This window comes from Crinia signifera, chromosome 11, assembly GCF_055691185.1.
Source record: "Crinia signifera chromosome 11, ASM5569118v1, whole genome shotgun sequence".
In the NCBI taxonomy this organism is placed as follows: domain Eukaryota; kingdom Metazoa; phylum Chordata; class Amphibia; order Anura; family Myobatrachidae; genus Crinia; species Crinia signifera.
Window position 1 is genome coordinate 65,754,102 of NC_139227.1, and position 22,184 is coordinate 65,776,285.

The following is a 22,184-nucleotide window of genomic DNA, read 5'->3' on the forward strand; positions in this document are numbered from 1 at the left end:
AGGGAAAACGTTCCAGCTTTGCCTGGTCGTATCTCCGGTTCCCAGGGGGCTAGAGACACGAGACACCCATTAGCCCCTTCCCTCAGCTACAAAATGGGCTAATGGGTGGTCCTGTGCACCCCCGGACCACCCCCTAGATTCGCCTATGGTTAAAATAACGTTTAAGAGGCAGTGGGAATGCCTCTTAAACGTTATTTAGCCTCCAGGCAGTCCCAGTGCCTGATGAGACCTAGTAGTTCTCACTTTGTGCTTGTGTAATGAGTGCACGTGCATAATAAAGAGCCACTCATTACATATGCGCAAAGTGAGAATTACTAGTTCTCATCAGGCACTGGGACTGCCTGGACCCTGCATGGACTCCCCACTGCTCTGCATCATCGTGCAGTTAAGTAGAAGGGGAGGGGAGGTGGGGGCACAGGGCAGGTACGGGGGGTTAGGCACTCTTTACTAGAGATGGTCGTTCGCGAACGAACCAAATCTTTTGAACGGATCCCACCCAATAACGAATGAGGCGCCAATCCCAAAAAGGTGATCCGTTTCAGTTTACGATGCATTTTCCTGATCTCAGTGCTGCCACCTGTGGCAGCTGAAATGTACTACCTCTGTAGACTGAGTACAGTGCTGTGACTACAAGTGATAGAAAGATAAGTTGCTGCTGCCAGGGATGGCCATCGTTGCAGACGCTATCGATGGTTGCCATCGATCAGTGTTTTTACTCGGTCATGTAAATCCCCCCCCTTTTTTTTAAGTGAGCCGAGGACCCGTCCAAAAGATACGCATCTTTCCACCGAGGCACCCCCGGCGGATCCCGGATCAGCTTAATGATCCGTTTTGCCTGTCTCTACTCTTTACACTTGGGGGCGGGGAGGGATTAGGCACTCTACATTTTACACGTTTCACTGCAATGGGAATGGTACTTAAATGGTATTTAAAACGGTAATCTGCTGCAGTGGGAATGCTTATACCGTTTTAAATACCATTTAAGATTACCAGTACTTTAAACTGGTCTGCAGTGGGAAAGCAGCATAACTCTCTCTATACATGTTACATCTGCCTCACCTGCAGTGCAGCACGATTTTGCCCATTTTCCAAACAAATTTGTACTGAGCTCAGATCTTAATAAGGCCCTTTGTGACCCACAGGGGGGGGTAGGCACTCTACATTTTACACGTTTCACTGCAATGGGAATGGTACTTAAATGGTATTTAAAACGGTAATCTGCTGCAGTGGGAATGCTAATACCGTTTTAAATACCATTTAAGATTACCAGTACTTTAAACTGGTCTGCAGTGGGAAAGCAGCATAACTCTCTCTATACATGTTACATCTGCCTCACCTGCAGTGCAGCACGATTTTGCCCATTTTCCAAACAAATTTGTACTGAGCTCAGATCTTAATAAGGCCCTTTGTGACCCACAGGTGGGGCAGCAGGACAGTCTCCAATTAGTGGAACTGTCCCACTATAATCCGGACAGTTGGGAGGGAGGTATGTGAATTACTAACGTAAACAGCAAAGTTTCCCAAACAACTCCATTAAAGTGCAGTTTTTTTCATTTCAACATTAAAAAAATTGGACTTGTGAAATGAATAACATTTCTACATTAGTTTTTCTATTAAAGATGTCTGCACTGAAATAATAGAGTAGCTGGCTTTTTATTTATTGATTACATTGAAACTATGTTATAACCCCACATTGATCCTATATGACCTAGTATTCACCCAGGGAACGTGTTCATAAATTAGGAGTAAAGTCCAGGAACAGAGCATTGTCTCCCTCCTGGAATGGGTCATGTTGGGAGATAATGTATTTTGATAAGCCATTCCCAGTTGTCACAGTACAAATAGAAACATCTGCAATTGTCACAGAAGGTGTCTGCAAAGTTCTCCTATAAATCTTCTCTAAAGGTGCCCATACACGGTATAATTTCCAGGTGCGATTGGATGCGCACATCCCATCGCACAGCTCAAAAAGTATGTGCTGCACACACCTTGGAAGCTGTTATTCTGCTGCCGTCTCATCTGAGTCATTGTGCAGTTTTCATTCCCTACGCATTTTTTGAGCATGCACATTTGATGCCTATGGAGTCCAGATCGGTCTGGAAGTTGGAAGGCCCAGGAGGGGCCTGGTTCTGCGTGTTAGCTCATAGTTGCCGACTTTTTGGCTGCCCTCTCCGGGAGAGGGCAGCCAGCTCAGTAAAGCAGGGGGCGGGGCCATCTCCGGGAGGGGAAAGGGGGCGGTTCGGGGGCAGAGCCACAGGGCTGGGTGTCCTATTAGGGGCGTGCCCATAGTGATCTCATCATTTTAGCCCCGCCCTCCGCCGTGCTATGCCTGTATTTCAGGCATTGCACATCAGGGGGCTGGGCTAAAAAGCCACGATCGCGTCATTTAACCCGGGGACCCCCCGTCGGGTGGGGGTGTCCGCCGGTGATTATGTGCAATGCGGGAGGGTTGTCCCCCTTTCCGGGGGGCCGGGAGGGGGACCCGATTTCCGGGACCCTCCCGGCCATTCTGGGAGGGTAGGCAACCCTGTGTTAGCTGTGATGCCTACATAACTGATTAAGAGCTTTGAGTTTTGGCTGTACATACTTTTGCTCTTGTGCATCACTGCCATCTTGCTCTGGTAGTGCACATCCCAAAATGGACACCTAGATGCATTTTTGTAAAATGAGATGTAAAGCTCATTCATAGCATGGTTTCAGTAAGATTCAAAATACCAACAAGCTTTGGCAGACAGACAAAATACTGACACGTTCAAAATGCAGACTTTCATTATGCCAACATGGTCAAAATGTAGACTTTTTTTTTTTTTTGGGGGGGTGTGTGTCTGTCTCGATATACAGTAGGTGTACCACATAATGTCTATGTGAATCGGGACGTAGGAATAATTTGGTTGGTCATGGGTCGGTCAGCATTCCGACCATGTCGGCATAATAAATGTCGGCATTTTGAACTTATTCAGTCGGTATTTTGACTATTGGAAAATTAACTGCATCCCCATAGCACTGACTATTTGCTCTCCCTACAGCAGGGGAACATCTATCTGATTGTAAAAGGATTTACTGATGTACGTATTTACAAAGGAAAATAAGAGTGGATCCTATTGATCAATGGCCTCTAATATAATACATCATATTTTACTCAGAACTAAAGATCCCAGAAGGCTAGAAGATGTCAGCTCCGGTCACATTTGGACGTAAACGCCCCCTGCCTCCTTGCCCAAACCCCCTGTTCCTGAAGTGGCTGACAGAATGGAGGGATTCTACTGCTGAGAAAGGGTTGAAAACACAGTATGTGTACCAAAAGGTGGGTTACAAAGTGATTACTATTCTATGCAGCCCATAGTAAGCAATTATGTAATAACTCAATTTTCTAGCAATTGTAATCTAGAAACTAGTATTTTCTGTTTGTTGTAGCACGAACTAAAGACCTACAGATTGCACATTTAGAGGCAATTTCCTTTCCATCTGTGTAGGCTTCTCTGAGGGCATTGTGATGTGCAGCTGGTTGTTAGCGCTGAGTATTTTGTGTCCTTCAGGTAAACATAGCGCTTATAGAAAAGCAGAAACAAAGTGATACCTTTTGTTATATTTGAATGTTACCATGTTATTACAGCTCGGGAGAGAAATACTTTTTTAATTGTGGATTTTTTTTCTATAAAATGGTAATAAAAGAAGAGATTTTATAGACCGTTAATAGATCTGTGGAATAGGCTCCCTGTATTTGTGTTCAGAACTAAAATAGGTAAATGACTAAAGAATGCCTAGGTTCAAACAGGGCTGTACCTGTGATGTTAATCTGGGTCTATGTACAAATGCTGGCACTATTGATCAGCTATCAGTTGTGACTGATGAGGAATAAGGTCTGACGATGACCACACCCTGCCGGTGCATGTCTCTGTCCTGCAGGGCCATAGTTGTTCTTTGTCAACACTTTACCTTGTCACTATTACACTGGCCGAGATGCGGCAGTTTACACTGATTACAAGTGTCCGGATCTCAGATTATATGGGCAGCTATACATAGGCTTACAATATTATCCCTTTACCTGGGATACTCCTGAATTAGGCTGTGTACACACGGGGGTGATTATGTCTAATATCGCGGGCAATATGGTCGCTGAGCAACCATATTGCCGCAATGGGAGTGTGCACCGGCGATATATCGCCGGGTGTGCGCTCCCGTTTTTACCCATGTAGTGATCGCTGGTCGCAGGAACATGCTCCTGCGACCAGCTGATTTCCACTGCCAGGCTCCCCCGGCAGTTTCTTTTTCATCAGCGACCATCTCTGGTCGCTGATGCAAACGGGACACTGAGCAATATATTGCTCATCGCAAGCGATATTTCCCCCAGTGTGTATGGGGCTTTACACAGATTCTGTCGCTTGCTGATTTCTAGCCTAAACTTCAGCTGTTTTTTTTATCAGCCAAAGGACCTGTGTAATCATGGTTGCCTACCTGACCCTCTCCATGAGGGAGAAAATGCTCTGTTCCTGGTCTTCCCTGGTATGCCATCACCTGTGGGGAGCTAGGTAATTGATAAAGAAAGGTGTTTCACCACAGGTGATGCCAATCGTACATTACCAGGGGAGCCCAGGAACAGAGCATTTTCTCCCTCATGGAGAGGGTCAGGTAGGCAACTGTGTAATTAATGTGTGTCCTAGTGATAGTAGGATAAGCGTACAATTATCATTAAATCTATATTTTATATAAAACGTTATTGATCATACACACTGAATGATATAGTCTATATAGGCAAAATTGATCTGCATGTTCAGCTGATGGGGGGTTGTTAACAATGCGTGGAGCATGCATCGTCGGCGATATTGAGTGTACTCACTACACAGAAGGTCCCTTCTACTGCTGTGTACACACGGGGGCGATAGGGGCTGAAATCGCTGGAAATATGGTCGCTGGCGACCATATTGCCAGTGATGGGAGTGTGGCCTGGCTATAAATCGCCGGGTGCGTGCTCCCGTTTTCTGCCCCATTCTAATCGCTGGTCGCAGGAGCTTGCTCCTGCGACCAGCTGATTACCTCTGCGGCTCCCCCGGCTGAGGTTCCTTTTCATCAGCGACCATCTCTGGTCGCTGATGAAAAGGAGAAACTGAGCAATATATTGATAGCAATATATGGCTGAGCAACATATCTCCCCCGTGTGTACGGGGCTTTAGCGATATCCTTTTTAAACATTGTGTAGCGCGGATGGAGCTTAAGGGTTCAGGTCTAGGGTGTAGGACACCTCTATGTTGGCCCAACCAAACCACTACAAGGCAACACACATTTGTGACAGGCAGCAAGTGAAGTGTCAAGGAGTGTTAAGCACTGTACACACTAGGCCATATGATCAGCGATATCGCTCATTTTGGCACTTCTGAGTGATATTAATTATACCACCAAGTGTGTATGGTCTGCCTGATGACTGATGCGCACTCCCGCAGGTCATGGACAGACGAGGGAGTGAATTGTTAATGATACAGTATGAGGGCCATGTTGCAGAATCCAGTAAATTAAATATTTAGTTTTCCAAATTGAACAAACCTGTAGAATGATGTTAGGAGTGTAAAGCTCTTCATTTAATTGAAAGAAGATTCTATTTACTTTTATTACTTTTTTTTTCTTACGGTGTGTACATGATATGCAAACCAGACCTGTGCTAGAAACACCACAGCAGACGGCAACACACTGCATGGGTTTTGAAAGGGGATACGGTCTAGGTCGACAGGTCATTAGGTCGACATGGGCAAGGTCGACATTCAAAAGGTTGTCATGGGGTTTTTCGCTGTTTTTTGAGCCAACATGTGCCAACAGGCAGTATTTCATGCCCTGCTATCCACTAGGGCATGGTGGGAAAATAAAATAGTGTGCAGAGCGTAGCAAGGCATCGTGCCAGAAGCATTGCGGTGCACTTCAAACTGTGTCCATGTTGACTGTGCTGACATTCGGGTCAAAAAACAGTGAAAAGCCCCATGTCAACATTTTGACTGTCGACATAATGCTGGTGTCGACCGAGACCCATGTCGACCTTGCTGCCTGTCAACCTAGTGGTGTCGTCCCAATGCTTGTCGACCTAGTTGTGGTGAACCCTTTGAAAGATGGTGGGTGCTAAAATTAACACTACAGATGGAGCCAGCCTCTCTCTTGCTGGCGAATCGCCAGATTGTCTCCGCTGGTGATCCATCTGACTGAGACGCGCGTCTCAGTTTCCGGGCGACGGGAACCCTGTCCGTCTCTGCTTCAGGGAGACGGACAGGGTTAGGTGGGAGAGCGGGGAGGCGGTGGGGACCCCGGGTGACCGCCGGCAAGCCGGCGGGTACCCGGGGAAAGCGCCGTCGGAAGGGGACGCGTGCGCTTCTCGTGCGCACGCCTGTCCCCTTTCGCAGATCAGATGGCGGCTGGCGGGTGATGGCGGCTGGTGATTCTTCCGCCATCCCCTGCAAGAGCGAGGCCCGCTCCATCTGTATTTCAGCGACCATATTGCTCAATGTACCGTTATCATCAGAGACCAGGGATTTTCGTTGATCTTGCAAGCAATTCTGTCTCATTCTGTCTCTACCTCATTTTGACTAGAAATCGCTGATGCACAGTGCATTGTGCACAAGCAACCAGCAATTTTTAGCCATAATCGAAGGAGCATGCTCCTGCAACCAGCGACCATTAAGGGCTGGCTGCGGGAACGCGCACATAGAGATTTATCTGCCAAAAAACCCACTGGCAATTTGGTCGCTCAGCGACCATTTAGCCAGTGATAATGGCTTAAATAGCTCCGTGTATATAATAAAGGTGCCCATACACAGTACAATAATTGTATGCATTATGGACTAGATGAGCACCCCTAGCAGGGTGTGTTGTGGTATGGTCCACAGTGCAGGGCTGTTAGGGGTCAAGGGTGCAGGTGGAGGGGGGAGAGGAGGATAAGAGGAGGGAGATGACTACTTTGTCCGCACTCTCTACCTGCTGCATCATGTCCTGACCCTCCCTGCCACCCTCACTTCTTGCCTCAGGTCTCCTTACCTGCACCTCATGTCACCTGTCTGTCTCCCCCTCCTTCTAGATTGTAAGCTCCTTATGGTGTGTACACACGGGGGCGATTTTTGCTAATATCGCTGGAAATATGGTCGCTGAGCGACCATATCGCCCGCGATGGGAGTGTGCACCGGCAATATATCGTTGAGTGCGCGCTCCTGTTTTTTCACCCGTAGTGATCGCTAATCGCAGGAACGGAAGCGGGACCATTTGTCTACAGCAAAAAGATAGACAACCATTAGGTAGACACCATTAGTTAGACAAGCAAAAAGGTCGACTTGCCAAAAGGTCGACACTGCCATTAGGTCGACAGTGTCTAGGTCGACAGTCAAAAGGTCGACATGGTTTCTTTCACTGTTTTTTGACACAAATGTTGACACATTCGACATGGACACAGTTTGAAGTGAACCGCAGCCCCTCGCGTCGGGCACAGTGCCTCGCTATGCTCGGCACACTATTTTATTCTCACACCACACCCTAGTGTATGGTAGGGCATGAAATACCGCCTGTCGGCTCAAAAACCAGTGAAAAACCCCATGTCGACCTAGACACTGTCGACCTAATGGCATGTCAACCTTTTTGCTTGTCTAACTAATGGTGTTTACCTAATGGTTGTCTATATTTTTGCTGTAGACAAATAGTCCGGATACCCGCAGGAACATGCTCCTGCGACCAGCTGATTTCCACTGCCAGGCTCCCCCCGGCAGTTTCGTTTTTTTATCAGCGACCATCTCCATACCTCCCAACAGTCCAGATTTCAGTGGGACAGTCCCGATTATCAGGGCCTGTCCCGCTGTCCCTCCCGCGGCCAGCAGTGTCCCACGGTGAGGGGGGGCTGTTGGGAGTCCCCCCTGTCGGCTGCTAGGCAGCGGGGAATAAACGCTGTGCGCATGCGCACAGCGTCTATTCCCGTAGCCAGGGGGCTGGGGGCATGGCTAGATGCTCATAGAGCCTCTGGGTCATGCCCCCATAGCGGCAAAATGGGGGCGTGGCCTCGCGGGAGAGCCGCGAGTATAGGACACGCCCCTGAAATTAGGCCACTCCCCCGAAATTTCCAGCGCGCCTACGGCGCACATCAGCTGGGTCCCGCCGCAGAATCATCAAAAGTTGGGAGGTATGCATCTCTGGTCGCTGTTGCAAACGGGATACTGAGCGATATATTGGTCAGCAATATATTGGTGAGCGATATGTCACTCGGCGATATATCGGCCCGCGTGTACACCGCTTTAGCAGCAGGGCCCTCTTTCTTCCTGGTCTCACTGCACCCTTCTTGTATTTCAATTACAGCTCTCTTCTCACCTACAATCTCTCTTCTCTGCATCTCTTCTCACTCACTTCCCCATATCTCAGCTGTATTGTGTACTAAGATTTGTGCTGTTAATTGTGCTCTGTTTTTGATCTTCTGTCACTGTTATGTCTAGTTCTGTGTACCCTGTACTGTTCTGCAGGTCCCAAATGTTTTTGTTTCTTATGGGGATTCATGAAACCCCATTAATAAATGTGATCATTCACAGTGCTTTAAATTTATATTTTGTGCTTGAAACCTGTCCATAGCGCATGGTAAAGGTATAAATGAAGTCAGTTACTTCCTGTTTTAATGCAAGCCCGTAACCTACATTACTCAGGCTTGTAGTTAGGCGTGACCGCTTTGGGTATCTGTGCACTGACTTGTTTTTAGCATCTGTTGCAATTGAAACATGCTGCAGAGTCTAACTCAGACCATTGTCACACCTTTTTTTCACTAACGTCCTATGGGATACTGGGATCGTCTCAAGACATTGGGTATTAGAGGGTATCCGCAGGAGACAAGCACATATATAACTTTGAACTAGGTGTACTGGCTCCTCCCCTCTGATTCCCCGCCCACGAACCAGTTTAGAAAAATGTGCCCTCAGGAGAGGATGCACACTGCTGGAGCTCCAGAGAGTTTGTCTTCAGTTTTATTTCTTTTTATTATTTTGGGTTTGCTGTGTTGGACTTCACAGCATTCCTGCTTCGTGGGAAGTCAGGGGAAGGGTTAAGTTGCAGGCCTCTTAAGGTACCGAGCTGTCCCTGCTGCAGGACTACTGTCCTGAGGGGGTGATTTTCATTGCGGGCATTGCGCTGCATCGTTACACACCCCCAAAATGCTGCATACTCCTGACTCAGTCTTCAAGCAGCCCATACACGCTGCGATGCCGGGCTGTCCGTTCTGTGCTTTGAGGTGCGCGCTCCCGCGGCACCTCATTGCACAGTACAAAAAGTATGTGCTTGCACATACTTTTTGTACTTAGGTTTCATCAAATTGCATCGCATTGCATGCACAACTCTCGCACTGCTGAGCGCTTCTGGAAGAAATCACGCTCCCTTGCGGATTATCTCCATTTCAAATTCATTCTTTCCTCCTTCAGCTCTGCCCTTGCTCTGGCCAAGGAATCCTATTTTAAGTCCCTCATCCTTTCCCAATCATCCAATCCCCGCAGGCTCTTCGCCACCTTCAACTCCTTGCTCTCCCCCCCTCCTCCAGCTCTTCCGTCCTCCATCGTAGCCGCTGATTTTGCTACCTACTTTTCAACCAAAATCTCTCTCAGGACTGCCATCACTGCTGCCATGACCTCACCCTCTCTCTCCTCCCCTCCTACATCTCCACTCCCCTCCTTCCAACCCCTGTCCTCATTTTACCCCACCACTGCTGCTGAAGTCCACTCTATCCTTCAATCCGCTTCTCCCTCCACCTGCCCGCTCGATCCTATCCCCTCCAATATCATCCGTCGTCTCAGTCCATCAGTCTGCTCTCACCTGGCTCACCTCTTTAATCTTTCCCTATCCTCTGGGATCTTCCCTTCCTCCTTCAAACACGCTCTTGTCTCCCCAATTCTCAAAAAAACAAATCTGGACCCCAACTCTCCATCCAACTACAGGCCCATCTCCCTCCTCCCTTTTGCCTCCAAACTCCTAGAACGTCTGACCTATAATCGTCTCCTAAGCCACCTTACTGCTAACTCCATTCTAGACCCCCTCCAATCCTGGTTCCGCCCTTTACATTCCACTGAAACTGCCCTGACCAAAGTCACTAACGATCTACTATCGGCTAAATCCAAAGGCCTCTTCTCTATCCTCATCCAGCTTGATCTGTCGGCTGCCTTTGACACTGTTGACCACCCTCTCCTGCTCAACACCCTCCGCTCCTTTGGCATCACTGGCACGGTCTTCTCCTGGTTCACCTCATACCTCTCCGATCGCTCCTTCTCCGTCTCCACTCCGAGCTCCTCCTCTCCTACTACCCCCCAGCCAGTCGGTGTTCCCCAAGGGTCAGTCCTTGGCCCTCTCCTCTTCTCCCTCTACACCACCTCTCTGGGCACCCTCATCAGCTCCTATGGTTTTCATTACCACCTTTATGCTGATGATACCCTAATCTATCTCTCCTCCCCCGACTTATCCCCATCACTCCTGTCCAAGGTCTCCGAATGCCTCACGGCCATCTCAGCCTGGATGACCCAACGCTTCCTGAAACTAAACATGGCTAAAACTGAACTTCTAATCTTCCATCCCCCGAACATCACCTCTTCTCCCACTATCTCCATCAGCATTGGTGAAACCGAGATCACGTCCACCGACCAAACGCGCTGCCTCGGTGTCATCATTGACTCCTCCCTCTCTTTCACCCCCCACATTCGTGCTCTCTCACAGTCTTGCCGCTTTCACCTACGCAACATCTCACGCATCAGACCATTCCTCTCCACTGACGCGACCAAAATTCTCATTCACTCTCTTGTCATCTCCCGCCTTGACTACTGCAACATCCTTCTCTCTGGGCTACCTCTCACCCGCCTCGCACCTCTCCAATCCATTCTTAACGCTGCTGCTAGGCTCATCTTCCTCTCCCGCCGCTCTACCTCCGCCTCCCCCCTCTGTTTATCTCTTCACTGGCTCCCCATTCCTTTCCGAGTTCTCTTTAAACTCCTCACCACCACCTACAAGGCTCTCTCCTCCTCCACAGCTCCCTACCTCTCTTCACTGATCTCTATCCACACTCCCTCCCGTCCTCTTCGCTCCATCGCTGACCGCCGACTGACCTCTCACCTAATCACCTCCTCCCACTTCCGTGTCCAAGATTTCTCTCGCGCTGCCCCCCTGCACTGGAACAACCTCCCGCCACCCATCAGGCTATCTGATTCCCTTACCTCCTTCAAGCGCTCCCTCAAAACCCACTTTTTTCGACTAGCCTATCCCTCCTCCTAACCTCTTTTGATCCTCTTATCCTGCCTCCGTTCCCCTCCGTTCCTACTTATCCTATTGTATTTCGTTCGTCCACCCACCTATTTTTAGTATGTTAACTCTTATGAGCAGGGCCCTCCTTCCTCACGTACTCACCCTACCTCATTACCTCACCTGTGCTCCTGTCCTGTTCTTCCCTTCCTCTACTTCATCTTCAGTCTCCTTGACAATTTTGACACCTACTTCTGAACTGATGCTGATTTTAGTTCTACCAGCTATACCCCTATTTATACTGTATCTTTCAACACACCCTGTACGTTACCTTGTAATTTGTTTTTTTTGTTTGCTATGTACGGCGCTGCGGACACTTTGCGGCGCCTTATAAATAAACGTACTACTACTACTACAACGGATGCACATGCAATGCAATGCAATGTGATCCGTGCTATTGAAGCCCACAACGCACGCCCGCCCGCATCGGGACGTGTATGGGCTGCTTCAGACGTCTGTGGTGAGTACATACCGGGGTACCCCGGTGCATTGTGCGGCAAGATGGCGGCGGTGGTCGCGGTGTCCCTGCACAGGGACCGCGCATGGCCCCCTGTCACAGACTGGATGCTAGGGGCTAGCCACTGGACCACCAGGGCAGTTCCCCATAAAAACGCTGTACAATACAGCCAGCGCCAGTATAAATATTAGTTTAAGCCCAGCGCCATTACAGGGGGCAGGGCTTGCTCAGAGCGGGACCAGAGAGCCCTGTGGGCTGTGCAGACCAAGCAGAAGCTGCAGGATTTATCAGTCCTGTCAGCAAGGGTCGATAACATTACCTCCACCCCGGGTAAATCACGCAAGCGCGCTTTTGCCATCATGTTGCCTGAGTCTGATACAGATTCAGAGGACAATGGTGAGGACGAGGAGCCATTACAGGACTCTCAGTCTTCCCTGCGTGGCCCAGAACCTCTCATTATGGCAATAAGAGAGGTGTTGGATCTCCCTCTGACAGTCAGAGGAGGGGGACCCATTTTTTGTTTCAAAGAGAAAACAAAGTATTGTCTTTCCTGAGCAGGCTGACTTGGAGGACACTTTTAAGGAAGCCTGCAAACAGCTGGAAAAGCATTTTTAGCTGTCCAAAAGGTTCAAATCCACTTTTGACCCTTTGACCCAGTCAGTAAGAAAGTATGGGAGGAGCCTCCGGTAATTGATGCTTCGGTATCCAGGTTGTCCAAAAAGGTGGTGCTCCCTGTCCCAGGGTCTGCCACGCTAAAGGATAGTTCTGATAAAAAGCTGGATACCACCCTTAAAGCCATATACATGGTAAGTGGTGCATCTCAGAGGCCAGTGGGTAGCAAATGCTGACTCCAAGCGTAGCGTAGAAAACCTTCCCTTTAAAGGGGAGAAGCTGTTCGGCAGGGAGTTAGATGACCTCCTGGTATAGCCACCACAAAGCCCTCCGCATGACTCAGGGGTCCCTCCACGAGTCTCTTGTGAAGTGGGGAGTCGGCTGGCGCAGTTCGGCCAAGTGTGAGATACATCTCACCTGGATTCCTGGGTGAAGGATCTTATTTCCAATGGCTACAGGCTGGAGTTCGCAGGACCTCCCACTCACAGGTTCTTCCGATCAGGCTTACCAGCAGCTGCGGAGGATCAAGTTATCTTGCACCAAGCAATACACAGACTGGAACAAGCACTGGTCATTGTACCGGTCCCAGTGGAGAAATGGGGGCAGGGGTTACTACTTCTACCTGTTCGTTGTACCGAAACCGGACAGTTCGGTACGGCCTATACTAAATCTAAAGACTCTGAACCCCTTCCTAAAGGTGTTCAAGTTCAGATTGGAGTCTCTGAGGGCAGTAATAGCAAGCCTGGAGGAGGCAGAGTTCCTAGCGTCGTTAGACGTGAAGGACACCTACCTCCACATCCCTATTTGGGGCCCTCATCAGGCATTTCTGAGGTTTGCTCTGAAAGACAAGCACTTTCAGTTCAGAGCACTGCCATTCGGTCTGTCGACTGCGCCTCGCATTTTTACAAAGGTGATAGCGGAAATGATAATTCTGCTGGGAAGGAAAGGGATTAAAATCATCCCTTACCTAAACGATTTGCTACTCAAAGCAAGATCAGAACTGATCCTGGTACAGGATATTGTCATGACCAGACAGGTTCTGTCAAACTATGGGTGGATTCCCAATATCCCAAAGTCCTCCTTGACGCCGACACGCCACCTTCTCTTTCTAGGATTGATTTTGGACACTGAAGAACAAAAAGTTTTTCTTCCGCAGGAGAAAATGATGGCCATCCGAAATCTGGTCTCAGAGATTCTGGCCAAGCCTCAGGTGTCGCTACACCAATGTATCCAACTTCTGGGGAAAATGGTGGCTTCCTTCGAGGCGATCCAGTTTGGGAGGTTCCACTCCAAAGTGTTCCAACTGGATTTGATGCACAAGAGGCTATCAGGCCCAACAGTCACTCCTGTGGTAGACCCATGCTCCAAACCTGTTAGTAGGATGGAGGTTCGGGTACCAGGATTGGATCCTCATAACAACAGACGCCAGTCTGTTAGGATTGGGGAGCGATGACTCAGGGCAGGTCCTTTCAGGGCTGTTGGACATTGTGTGAGTTGAAGCTACACATCAATGTCCTGGAGTTGAGAGCTGTGTACTACGCGATCCTGCAGGCTCAATCGTTCCTCCAGAATCGAGCGGTTCAAGTGCAATCTGACAACGCCACAACGGTGGCGTATGTCAACCGCCACGGCGGAACAAAAAACAGGTCTTGCGTGAGGGAGGTCTCCAAGATTCTGTCCTGGGCAGAATTACATGTGATGGCAATCTCAGCCATCTTCATCGTGGAGTGGAGTATCAACCCCCAATTGTTTGCAAGCATTGTGGATCGTTGGGGTCGACCAGAAATAGATCTCATGGCGTCCAAGTTTAACAACAAGGTCACCAGATACTGCTCGAGAACCAGAGATCCTCGGGCGGAGGCTGTGGATGCTCTGACGATGACATGGTCCTTCAGACTAGTGTACCTTTTTTCACCAGTTTCGCTGCTGGCAAAGGTTCTCAAAAGAGTGCGAAATGAAAGAGTGGACGCCATTCTGGTGGCACCAGACTGGCCGAGGGCGTGGTACACGGATCTTCAGGCCCTATTGGTGGAGGATCCATGGCGTCTGCCTCTAAGAAACAATCTACTCACTCAAGGCCCCTGCGTCTACCAGGACTTAGGGCGGCTTTGTTTAACGGCCTGGAGGTTGAGCGGCAGATACCAGCTCATAAGGGCCTCCACGCATCAGTCATAACCACGATGACTAAAGCCCGAAAACCGGTGACAGCGACCCACTACCACCATATTTGGAGAAAGAATGTAGGGTGGTGTGAGAAAAAGGATTTCCACCAGCAGAATTTAACCTGGATAGGTTTCTCAGATTCCTGCAGGCTGGTTTGGATTTGGGCCTACGTTTAGAATCTTTAAAGGTCCAGATTTTGACCCTGTCAATTTTCTTCCAGAAGAAATTGGCTAGCTTACTGGAGATGCAGACTTTCCTCCAAGGAGTCCTTCATATTCAGCCTCCTCTTGTACCACCTACAGCGCTGTGGATCTTCGACGTAGTTTTAACTTTCTTACAATCGTCTTGGTTTGAACCTTTAGCGTTGGTGGACGTGAAGTACCTCACCTGCAAAACTGTGGTACTTTTGGCATTGGCCTCGGCTTGTAGAGTCTCTGAGTTAGGGGCTCTGTCTTGTAAGAGTCCCTACTTGATTTTTCACGAGGACAGGGCGGAGTTGAGAACAAACCTGCAGTTCCTCCCTAAGATGATCTCTTCATTTCATCTGAACCAACCTCTTGTGGTTCCTTCCGGTTAAAATCCTCCAGATATCCCGGAATCCTTGGACGTGGTTAGGGCTCTGCGTGTGTACGTCCAGAGAACAGCGAGAGATCGCAAGACAGTCTACGATGCACAGAAGAAGGGTCGTCCGCCATAAAAACAGTCCATTGCACGTTGGATTCGTGCAACGGTACAACAGGATTATGAGGTAGCGGGCTTGCCTACACCTTCAGGATCGAAGGCACATTCCACTAGGTCAGTGGGCGCATCCTGGGTGGCTGCTTGGGGTGTTTCTGCCTTACAGCTCTGTAGAGATGCAACTTGGTCGGGTCAGCATACTTATGTAAAATTTTACAAATTTGACGCCCTGGCAAAAGAGGATACCCAGTTTGGGCGAGCGGTACTGCAGCAGTCTCTGCACGTTCCTGCCCCTTCTGGAAGCTTTGGGACAATCACCAATGTCTTGAGACGATCCCAGTATCCCATAGGACGTTAGTGAAAATAGAATTTTAATACCCACCAGTAAGTCCTTTTCACGTAGTTGTTATGGGGTAGTAGAGCGGGGTCTCGCTGCAGTTACATAGTCTCTTTGTTAAAAAGGTCCACCTTGTTTTTGGTGGCCTCATTGTTGAGTTACATTTTTTATTTTGGTTGTATGCGGGTGTGCTGTTATAATTCTTACCACATGTTTCACACATATGTATTTGCATAGTGACATATATCATTCCTCGGTACTTATGTAATATCTGGGCTCCCGTTTTTCTTATGAGACCGCTTCCCCTCGCGGGGCTCGCCTCGCTGCACTCGCCACACTATATAAAATCAACTCCATGCGTAGTTGGATAGTAGGGGTATGAAAAAATGGGGTGCATTTAACATGGGAGCCCAGATAATACATAAGTACCGGATTCCGAGTTATGGATGTGTCTGTCTTAGGATACCCTCTAATACCTAATGTCTTGAGACGATCCCAGTATCCCATAAGGAATACGTACGAAGGATTTACCGGTAGTGCTTATTAATGCCTGCTCCACCCCCCTCCCAGAACTTTACATGCCTCAAGAGCTCCCAGACGTGGACCACAGTTTGCACTCCAACTCCATTCCTCACCACCCCCGCTGGCCACCCCTGTAGCCAGCTTCCAGCCACTCCCTGTAGTGTGCACCAGTATAGCCAATCCCATACCCCCGTAACCAAAGTGTGATCCCCTGTAACCAGCCTCCAGCCACCCCCTGCACCCCCATAACCAGCCCCATACCTCTGTCCCCATATTGTGATCCCCTGTAGCCAGCCTCCAGCCACCAAGTTGTAGTATACACCCCTGTAGATAGCCTTACCCCCCCCCCCCCACCTATCCATATAGATCCGTCTATGCCTCTCTACCCATGTCCAGTGTTGTACTCAAGTTGTGCATCTCTTGTTCGCTCCTTCTCCCCCTCTCTCACTCCTCTTTCTCTCTCCCTGATACACTCTGTCCCTCTTTTTCCATGAAAACTAACTCTTTCTCTCTCTCTCTCTCTCTCTCTCTCTCTCTCTCTCTCTCTCTCTCTCTCTCTCTCTCCCCCCCCCCCCCCCATTGCCATGGAGAAGAACCATGTTTTGTCACTTACGGTTCTGTCTTCAGCGTCATCAGCATCAGTGCCTCCTGGTGCTTTTGCCTGACCAGCAATCCACGGGGAGCTTCCCATGCTGCCCTCAGACATCAGCATTCATCTGCCCTGCGCTGACACAGGTGGAGGAAGCAGCGGCATTAATTCTACAGGTGTTAATGGGAACCCTGGAGACAATACACAACCAGCGACCAGACATGGAAGGGCACGATTCCTGTCCGCTACTCCTTAATATAAGAATATGCATAGGATACGCATACCGCTCACTTCCACTCCACTCGTAAGTACTGTCTATATTTCAAATTGAGAGGGGGTACTTTTCAATAAAAAGCCTAATCAAGGGGTACGGGAGAGAAAAAAGGTTGGGAACCACTGATCTAGGTAGATTAGAGGAATGGTCAAGAGCATGGCAACTACAGTTTAATGCCAAAAAATGCTAAATCATGCACTTGGGTTGCAAAAATCCAAAGACTAAATATAGTATAAATGGCACTATAATGGAAACTACTGAGGAAGAGAGGGATCTAGGTGTCACTATTTCAGGGGACTTAAAGGCAAGTAGGCAATGCAACCAAGCAATGAAGAAGGCAAGTCAGATGCTTGGTTGCATAGGGAGAGGTATCAGCAGTAGAAAGAAAGAAGTAATAATGCCACTGTATAGGTCATTGGTACGACCTCATCTAGAATATTGTGTTCAGTTCTGGAGGCCATATCTCCAGAAGGATATAAATACATTAGAGACTGTACTAAGAAGGGCAACTAAAATGGTGCATGGCCTACATCACAAAACGTACCAGGAAAGACTAAAAGATCTTAATATGTATACTTTAGAGCAGAGAAGAGAAAGGGGGGACATGATAGAAACGTTCAAATATATCAAGGGTTTTAACAAGGTACAGGTGGGAGACATTCTTCACAGGAAGAGGAGCAGCAGAACACGAGGACATGCACTGTAACTAGAGGGAGGAAGATTCAGGGGAAATTTGAGGAAGAATTACTTCACAGAAAGAGTAGTAGATAAGTGGAATAGCCTCCCATCAGAGGTGGTAGAAGCAAATACAGTAGTACAATTTAAACATGCTTGGGATAGGCATATTGATATCCTTACAAAAAAATAAGGATCAAATATGGTTTGAGGTAACAAGTTTAAAAAAAAAAAAGGGGCAGACTAGATGGGCCAAGTGGTTCTTATCTGCCGTCAAATTCTATGTTTCTATGTTAAGTGCAGAGGGGGCCCTTTTAAGATTTTGCTATGGAGCCCATAAAGTTCTTGTTATGCCCCTGTGTACAGTGTCCCCTTGCATGGCTCGCTTCTCTCCCCAGGCTTCAGGCCAGGTGCCTTGTTCCGCTGCCACTGCACTCTGCATACTCTACTGCAGGGTTGCCTACCCTCCCGGAATGGCCGAGAGGGTCTCGGAAATCAGGTCCCCCTCCCGGCCCCCCGGATATCCCCCCCAGCTCCCGCGATGTGTCCCTCGGCGGGGGGGTCCGCAGGTAAAATACCGCATTTTAGCCCTGCCCCCCGCAGTGCAATGCCTGAAATACCGGCATTGCACGGCGGGGGCGGGACTAAACTGACGCGACACTGTAGGCACGCCCCCCACAGGGCATCATCTGTGTGGCCACGCCCCGAACCACCTCTTTTTCCACTCCTGGTTATGGCCCCGCCCCCCTGCCTAACAGAGCTGGCTGCCCTCTCCCAGAGTATGCTCTACTGTTCCCATTTGGAATCAACATGGATGGTAAAGTATGGAAAAAGTTAAAAAATTAAAAATCCCTAAACACTTATGTGGCCTTTTCATGTGCCACAGTGAACTGTTGTTTATGTTGACATTTTATAAATATCAACCATATGGTTTCAACTTATTAACTGACGACCTAGACATGGTCTACCAGCCACCCGGATATCAAAAAAAAAAATACACTTAGAAGGCTAAATAGCCATACCATTCCTCCTACTCATAATATCCATAAGGCCACATTTGTGATGAAGTGATAAATAACATTTAATTCTCCATAGTATAGGCTCTGTATACAAGGCCTTTTCTAGTTTAGGATGAAGTCAATAAAATTTTTTTTACGTTTAGCATATCATAGCTTATCTATCTAAAGCTGGGTACACACTAAGCAATATTACAACAAATAAAGCTCATTCCAACCCTTCTGATTAATATCATTTCTAATATCATCCAGTGTGAATGTTTAATAGCATTAACGATGCGTGGTTAACGAGGTCTTTTGTCACCTGTACATGCAGCTCAATTTCACTATATCGTCAATGACTGCATGTCTAAAATGGGGGCAGGATTACATCACTGATAATATCGTTAGGTATATCGTTAAATGTGTATGACCTATATAGTTTGCACGAAGTTCAAGGGAAGACCCTGCCGATATTCCTCATGGAGCATATCGGTTAGTGTGTACCCAGCTTTACTTTTTTCAGCTGGTAGCAGCTTCCTGCGTGTTTTTGAGTCCTAGCTGTAGATCTCTGTCTTATGTATTTAGGACAGTATCAGAATCCTGGAGGCCATGATCCCAACAGTCAGAATGCCGACTGGGGTACCCCAAAGTCCCGAGTATTTTAACCCTAACCCATCCCACCTGCAACCTATCACTAAATATATCCCTAGTGCCTAACCCTAACCCAAGTACTTGACTGTTTGGATCATGACTGCATTCCATGTAAAGTCTCTGTTGCCTTTTCAAATGAAGTTGCACTTATTAAACAGGTGAACCACTATCAGTGGCTCTCCAATCCCAAACCTGATCTTGTGTATATATAATATATGTGCTGTCTGGTTCCCCCGGGGATCGGCAATGCTGTGTGTATCAGGCGCCATGCCTGCCCCCAGAGTCATGGGAAACTTGCCACAAGAAACTTTCACTTCTAGAACACGCCTAACACATGCAGTAGCTGCTCCTATCTATCAGGAACTCTTTACACTTCAATTGCCATTAATGCAATGCCTTGGGATGGTTTGGTTGGGTGTTTTGCTGGGAAGTGTCCAACGCCCTAAACTTGAACCCTTAGAATGATAGGGACTTACCTGATGAAGTTTCCTGGACGCGGTGGGTAAGCCTGTAATCCTGATCAAGACTATGCAACAACATAAAAAAACGATTGCAAATGTATTAGAGTTCTAATTAATAATGTTTTTTTTTTTTTGTTCCTCTTTGTACCTACTTTATGTAGAAGCAATATATTGGGAGTTTATAGTCAAAAAAGAGCTGTATCCTATATCATGAGAGTTGAGGCATGTTACAGGTGATGTCCTTTCTCTGCAGGCCATCAGTTCGCTGAAGAAGTACCCACTGCCACTCCACAGTGGAAAGGAAGCAAAAATACTGCAAAACTTTGGGGACGGAATCTGTAAGATGTTGGATCAGAAGTTGGAAAAGTATTATGCGGAGCACGGTGTGTATCCAGTCTGACCACAGCTTTTGTACCCTGCATTAAGTGTAACTGAGCTGTTTTAACCCCTTGAGTGGTGGGTTTTACTTGGGCAGGACAAACCTACCTAGTTTGTCCTACCCCAGCAAAACCCACCACAGGACGTCGGAAGCCCCCAAGTCCCCCCTCACCTCCACAACGCCGGAGCTTCCCTGCTGCGGCTCCCCCCCTGTTGCCTTAGCCACCTGCCACATTCAGCAGTGACGTCGGCGGCAGGCTGGGGGATGTTCACGGCGGTTCGGAGCACTCGCGTTCCTGAGCTCTCCTGAGTCCCCCTGAGCCGTGCACATTTGGACACCACTGGCGCGCACCTATTCTATATTAGTGGTATGTCCAGAAATTTTCTGGGACAGCCCGCTGCCGCAGCACAGCTGACCCTGGAAAATTTCCGGGCATACCACACAAGCGTTTAAGGGTTTATTCCAAAAACATTCTTTAAAACTAAATATTAGAGGCATTAATTAGTAACTATGATTTCATATTGATCAACATCTGTACTATTACCTTTACTAACATGGAACTGTGATATCTCTGTGGATTTTTAGACTTCCTGGTGCTTAGACCTTGACTTGCCTGTGACTCTCCACTGCTAGATCTCTGTAGCTTTTGAGTCTCCTCAGTGCTTATTCCTTGGCTTTTATTTTGACTCTGCTTTTCCCCTGTGATATATATGTAACTTCTTGTGCACCTGACCTTGACTTGCTGACGTCTTATTTCCTACCAGCCTCACAATAGGAACCGGTTCAGGGGCTGTGACCTGCATGTGGTCGTAGTGGAGCTTAAACCTGTTTGGAGTGGTCTCTGGTTAATGCCAACAGAATGCTGGTCTCTGTCTCTCTTTCTCTGGTTGTGAAAATACTTTCTGATAAATCTATACGCCTGATCTACTCTTGGAATAATATAGGGGTTAACACCATTGAATTTGATATGTTTTGCAGGTAATGAGAGAACCATTTGCTTTTATCCCCAAACAGGATAGTCCCAGATCAATTAAAGGAGCAAACCCACACCTCCTCCAAGGGAACCGCCAAATTAATTGAGTTATGCACTAACACCTGCAACCAACTCTGCTCACTACAGGGATACTAATTTCAGGCTCCTCTAATACCTTTTTCTAGCCCTCAATGTCCTCAAAAACCCTTTGTAAGCCTTCTGTAACTGTGTGTTCTAGTGGATTGCAGGGTTATGTATAGGTCAATTGTTAAGCCCTTGGCAAGTGGGCCATGTAAGGCCCAGACTTCTAAAAACAGAAGGTACTGTAGGCAGGACACTGTTGGAACTTGTGAAGGACATGACGAAGCTGCAAGTATCTAAATATATATGACTGGATATTTACATTTTTTTCTCCCTAAGACGTCATAATAACTTAAAATAAGCAACACAAGACCCTAGCCTTGTCTACTGCTGAAGGAACTTTGGGCCTTATTCTGGTTCGCTCGCAAAAGCAAATTCTCTCTCTAATGGACAAAACCATGTGCACTGCAGGTGGGGCAGATATAACGTGCAGAGAGAGTTAGATTTGAGGGAATTTATGTTTTAAAAATCAAACAACCAGTAGTTTCCCTGCACAGAAACAAATTAACTCACCGAAATCTAACTCTCTGCACGTTACATCTGCCACCCCCCCCCCCCCCTGCAGTGCAAATGGTTTTGTCCATTATAGAGAGTTTGCTTTTGCAAGTGAACCAGAATCAGGCCCTTACGATCTGATGAAGAACAACTCAGTCCATCTAGTCGGCCCATTTTCTCTCTTATATGATATGCATTAAACTCTACCACCTCTGCTGCACCACTGGTTATAGGCTGCAGTTCTGGGAGTAGGTATTCTGACACATAGATGTAAACAGGTCCAAGTCAGTCAACATACTGTATATTTCCCCTGTTATAGTATGCCAACCTCTTGTACCCATGCCAGTCGTGGTGTGTAGGCCACCTGTGCCCACCGCCAGTCAGTGCGCAGGCCACTTGCGCCCAGTCATGGTGTGCAGGTCTCCTGATAAGCAACTGTCACACACAGTACATGATATGTCAGTGTACCTTTGTATTGTACTTAAGTAGTATTAGTGAAGTGAATAGA

At 47.9% G+C, this 22,184-nt stretch overlaps 1 protein-coding gene across 7 annotated transcripts in view; it reads left to right on the forward strand.

Annotated features, from left to right (window-relative positions):
• The window catches only part of MUS81 (MUS81 structure-specific endonuclease subunit), a 123,505-nt gene that overhangs the window by 65,657 nt on the left and 35,664 nt on the right, over positions 1 to 22,184 (forward strand). For 6 of the 7 annotated variants that reach the window (XM_083164782.1, XM_083164784.1, XM_083164779.1 and 3 more), the window contains 2 exons: positions 3,144 to 3,304; positions 19,942 to 20,071. In XM_083164782.1, coding sequence (XP_083020908.1) covers positions 3,170 to 3,304; positions 19,942 to 20,071 — 265 coding nt within the window. In that variant the 5' untranslated portion in view covers positions 3,144 to 3,169. Of the gene's footprint in view, positions 1 to 3,143; positions 3,305 to 3,438; positions 3,537 to 19,941; positions 20,072 to 22,184 lie in introns of those variants that run through there. The other variant, XM_083164785.1, reaches the window with a different exon arrangement.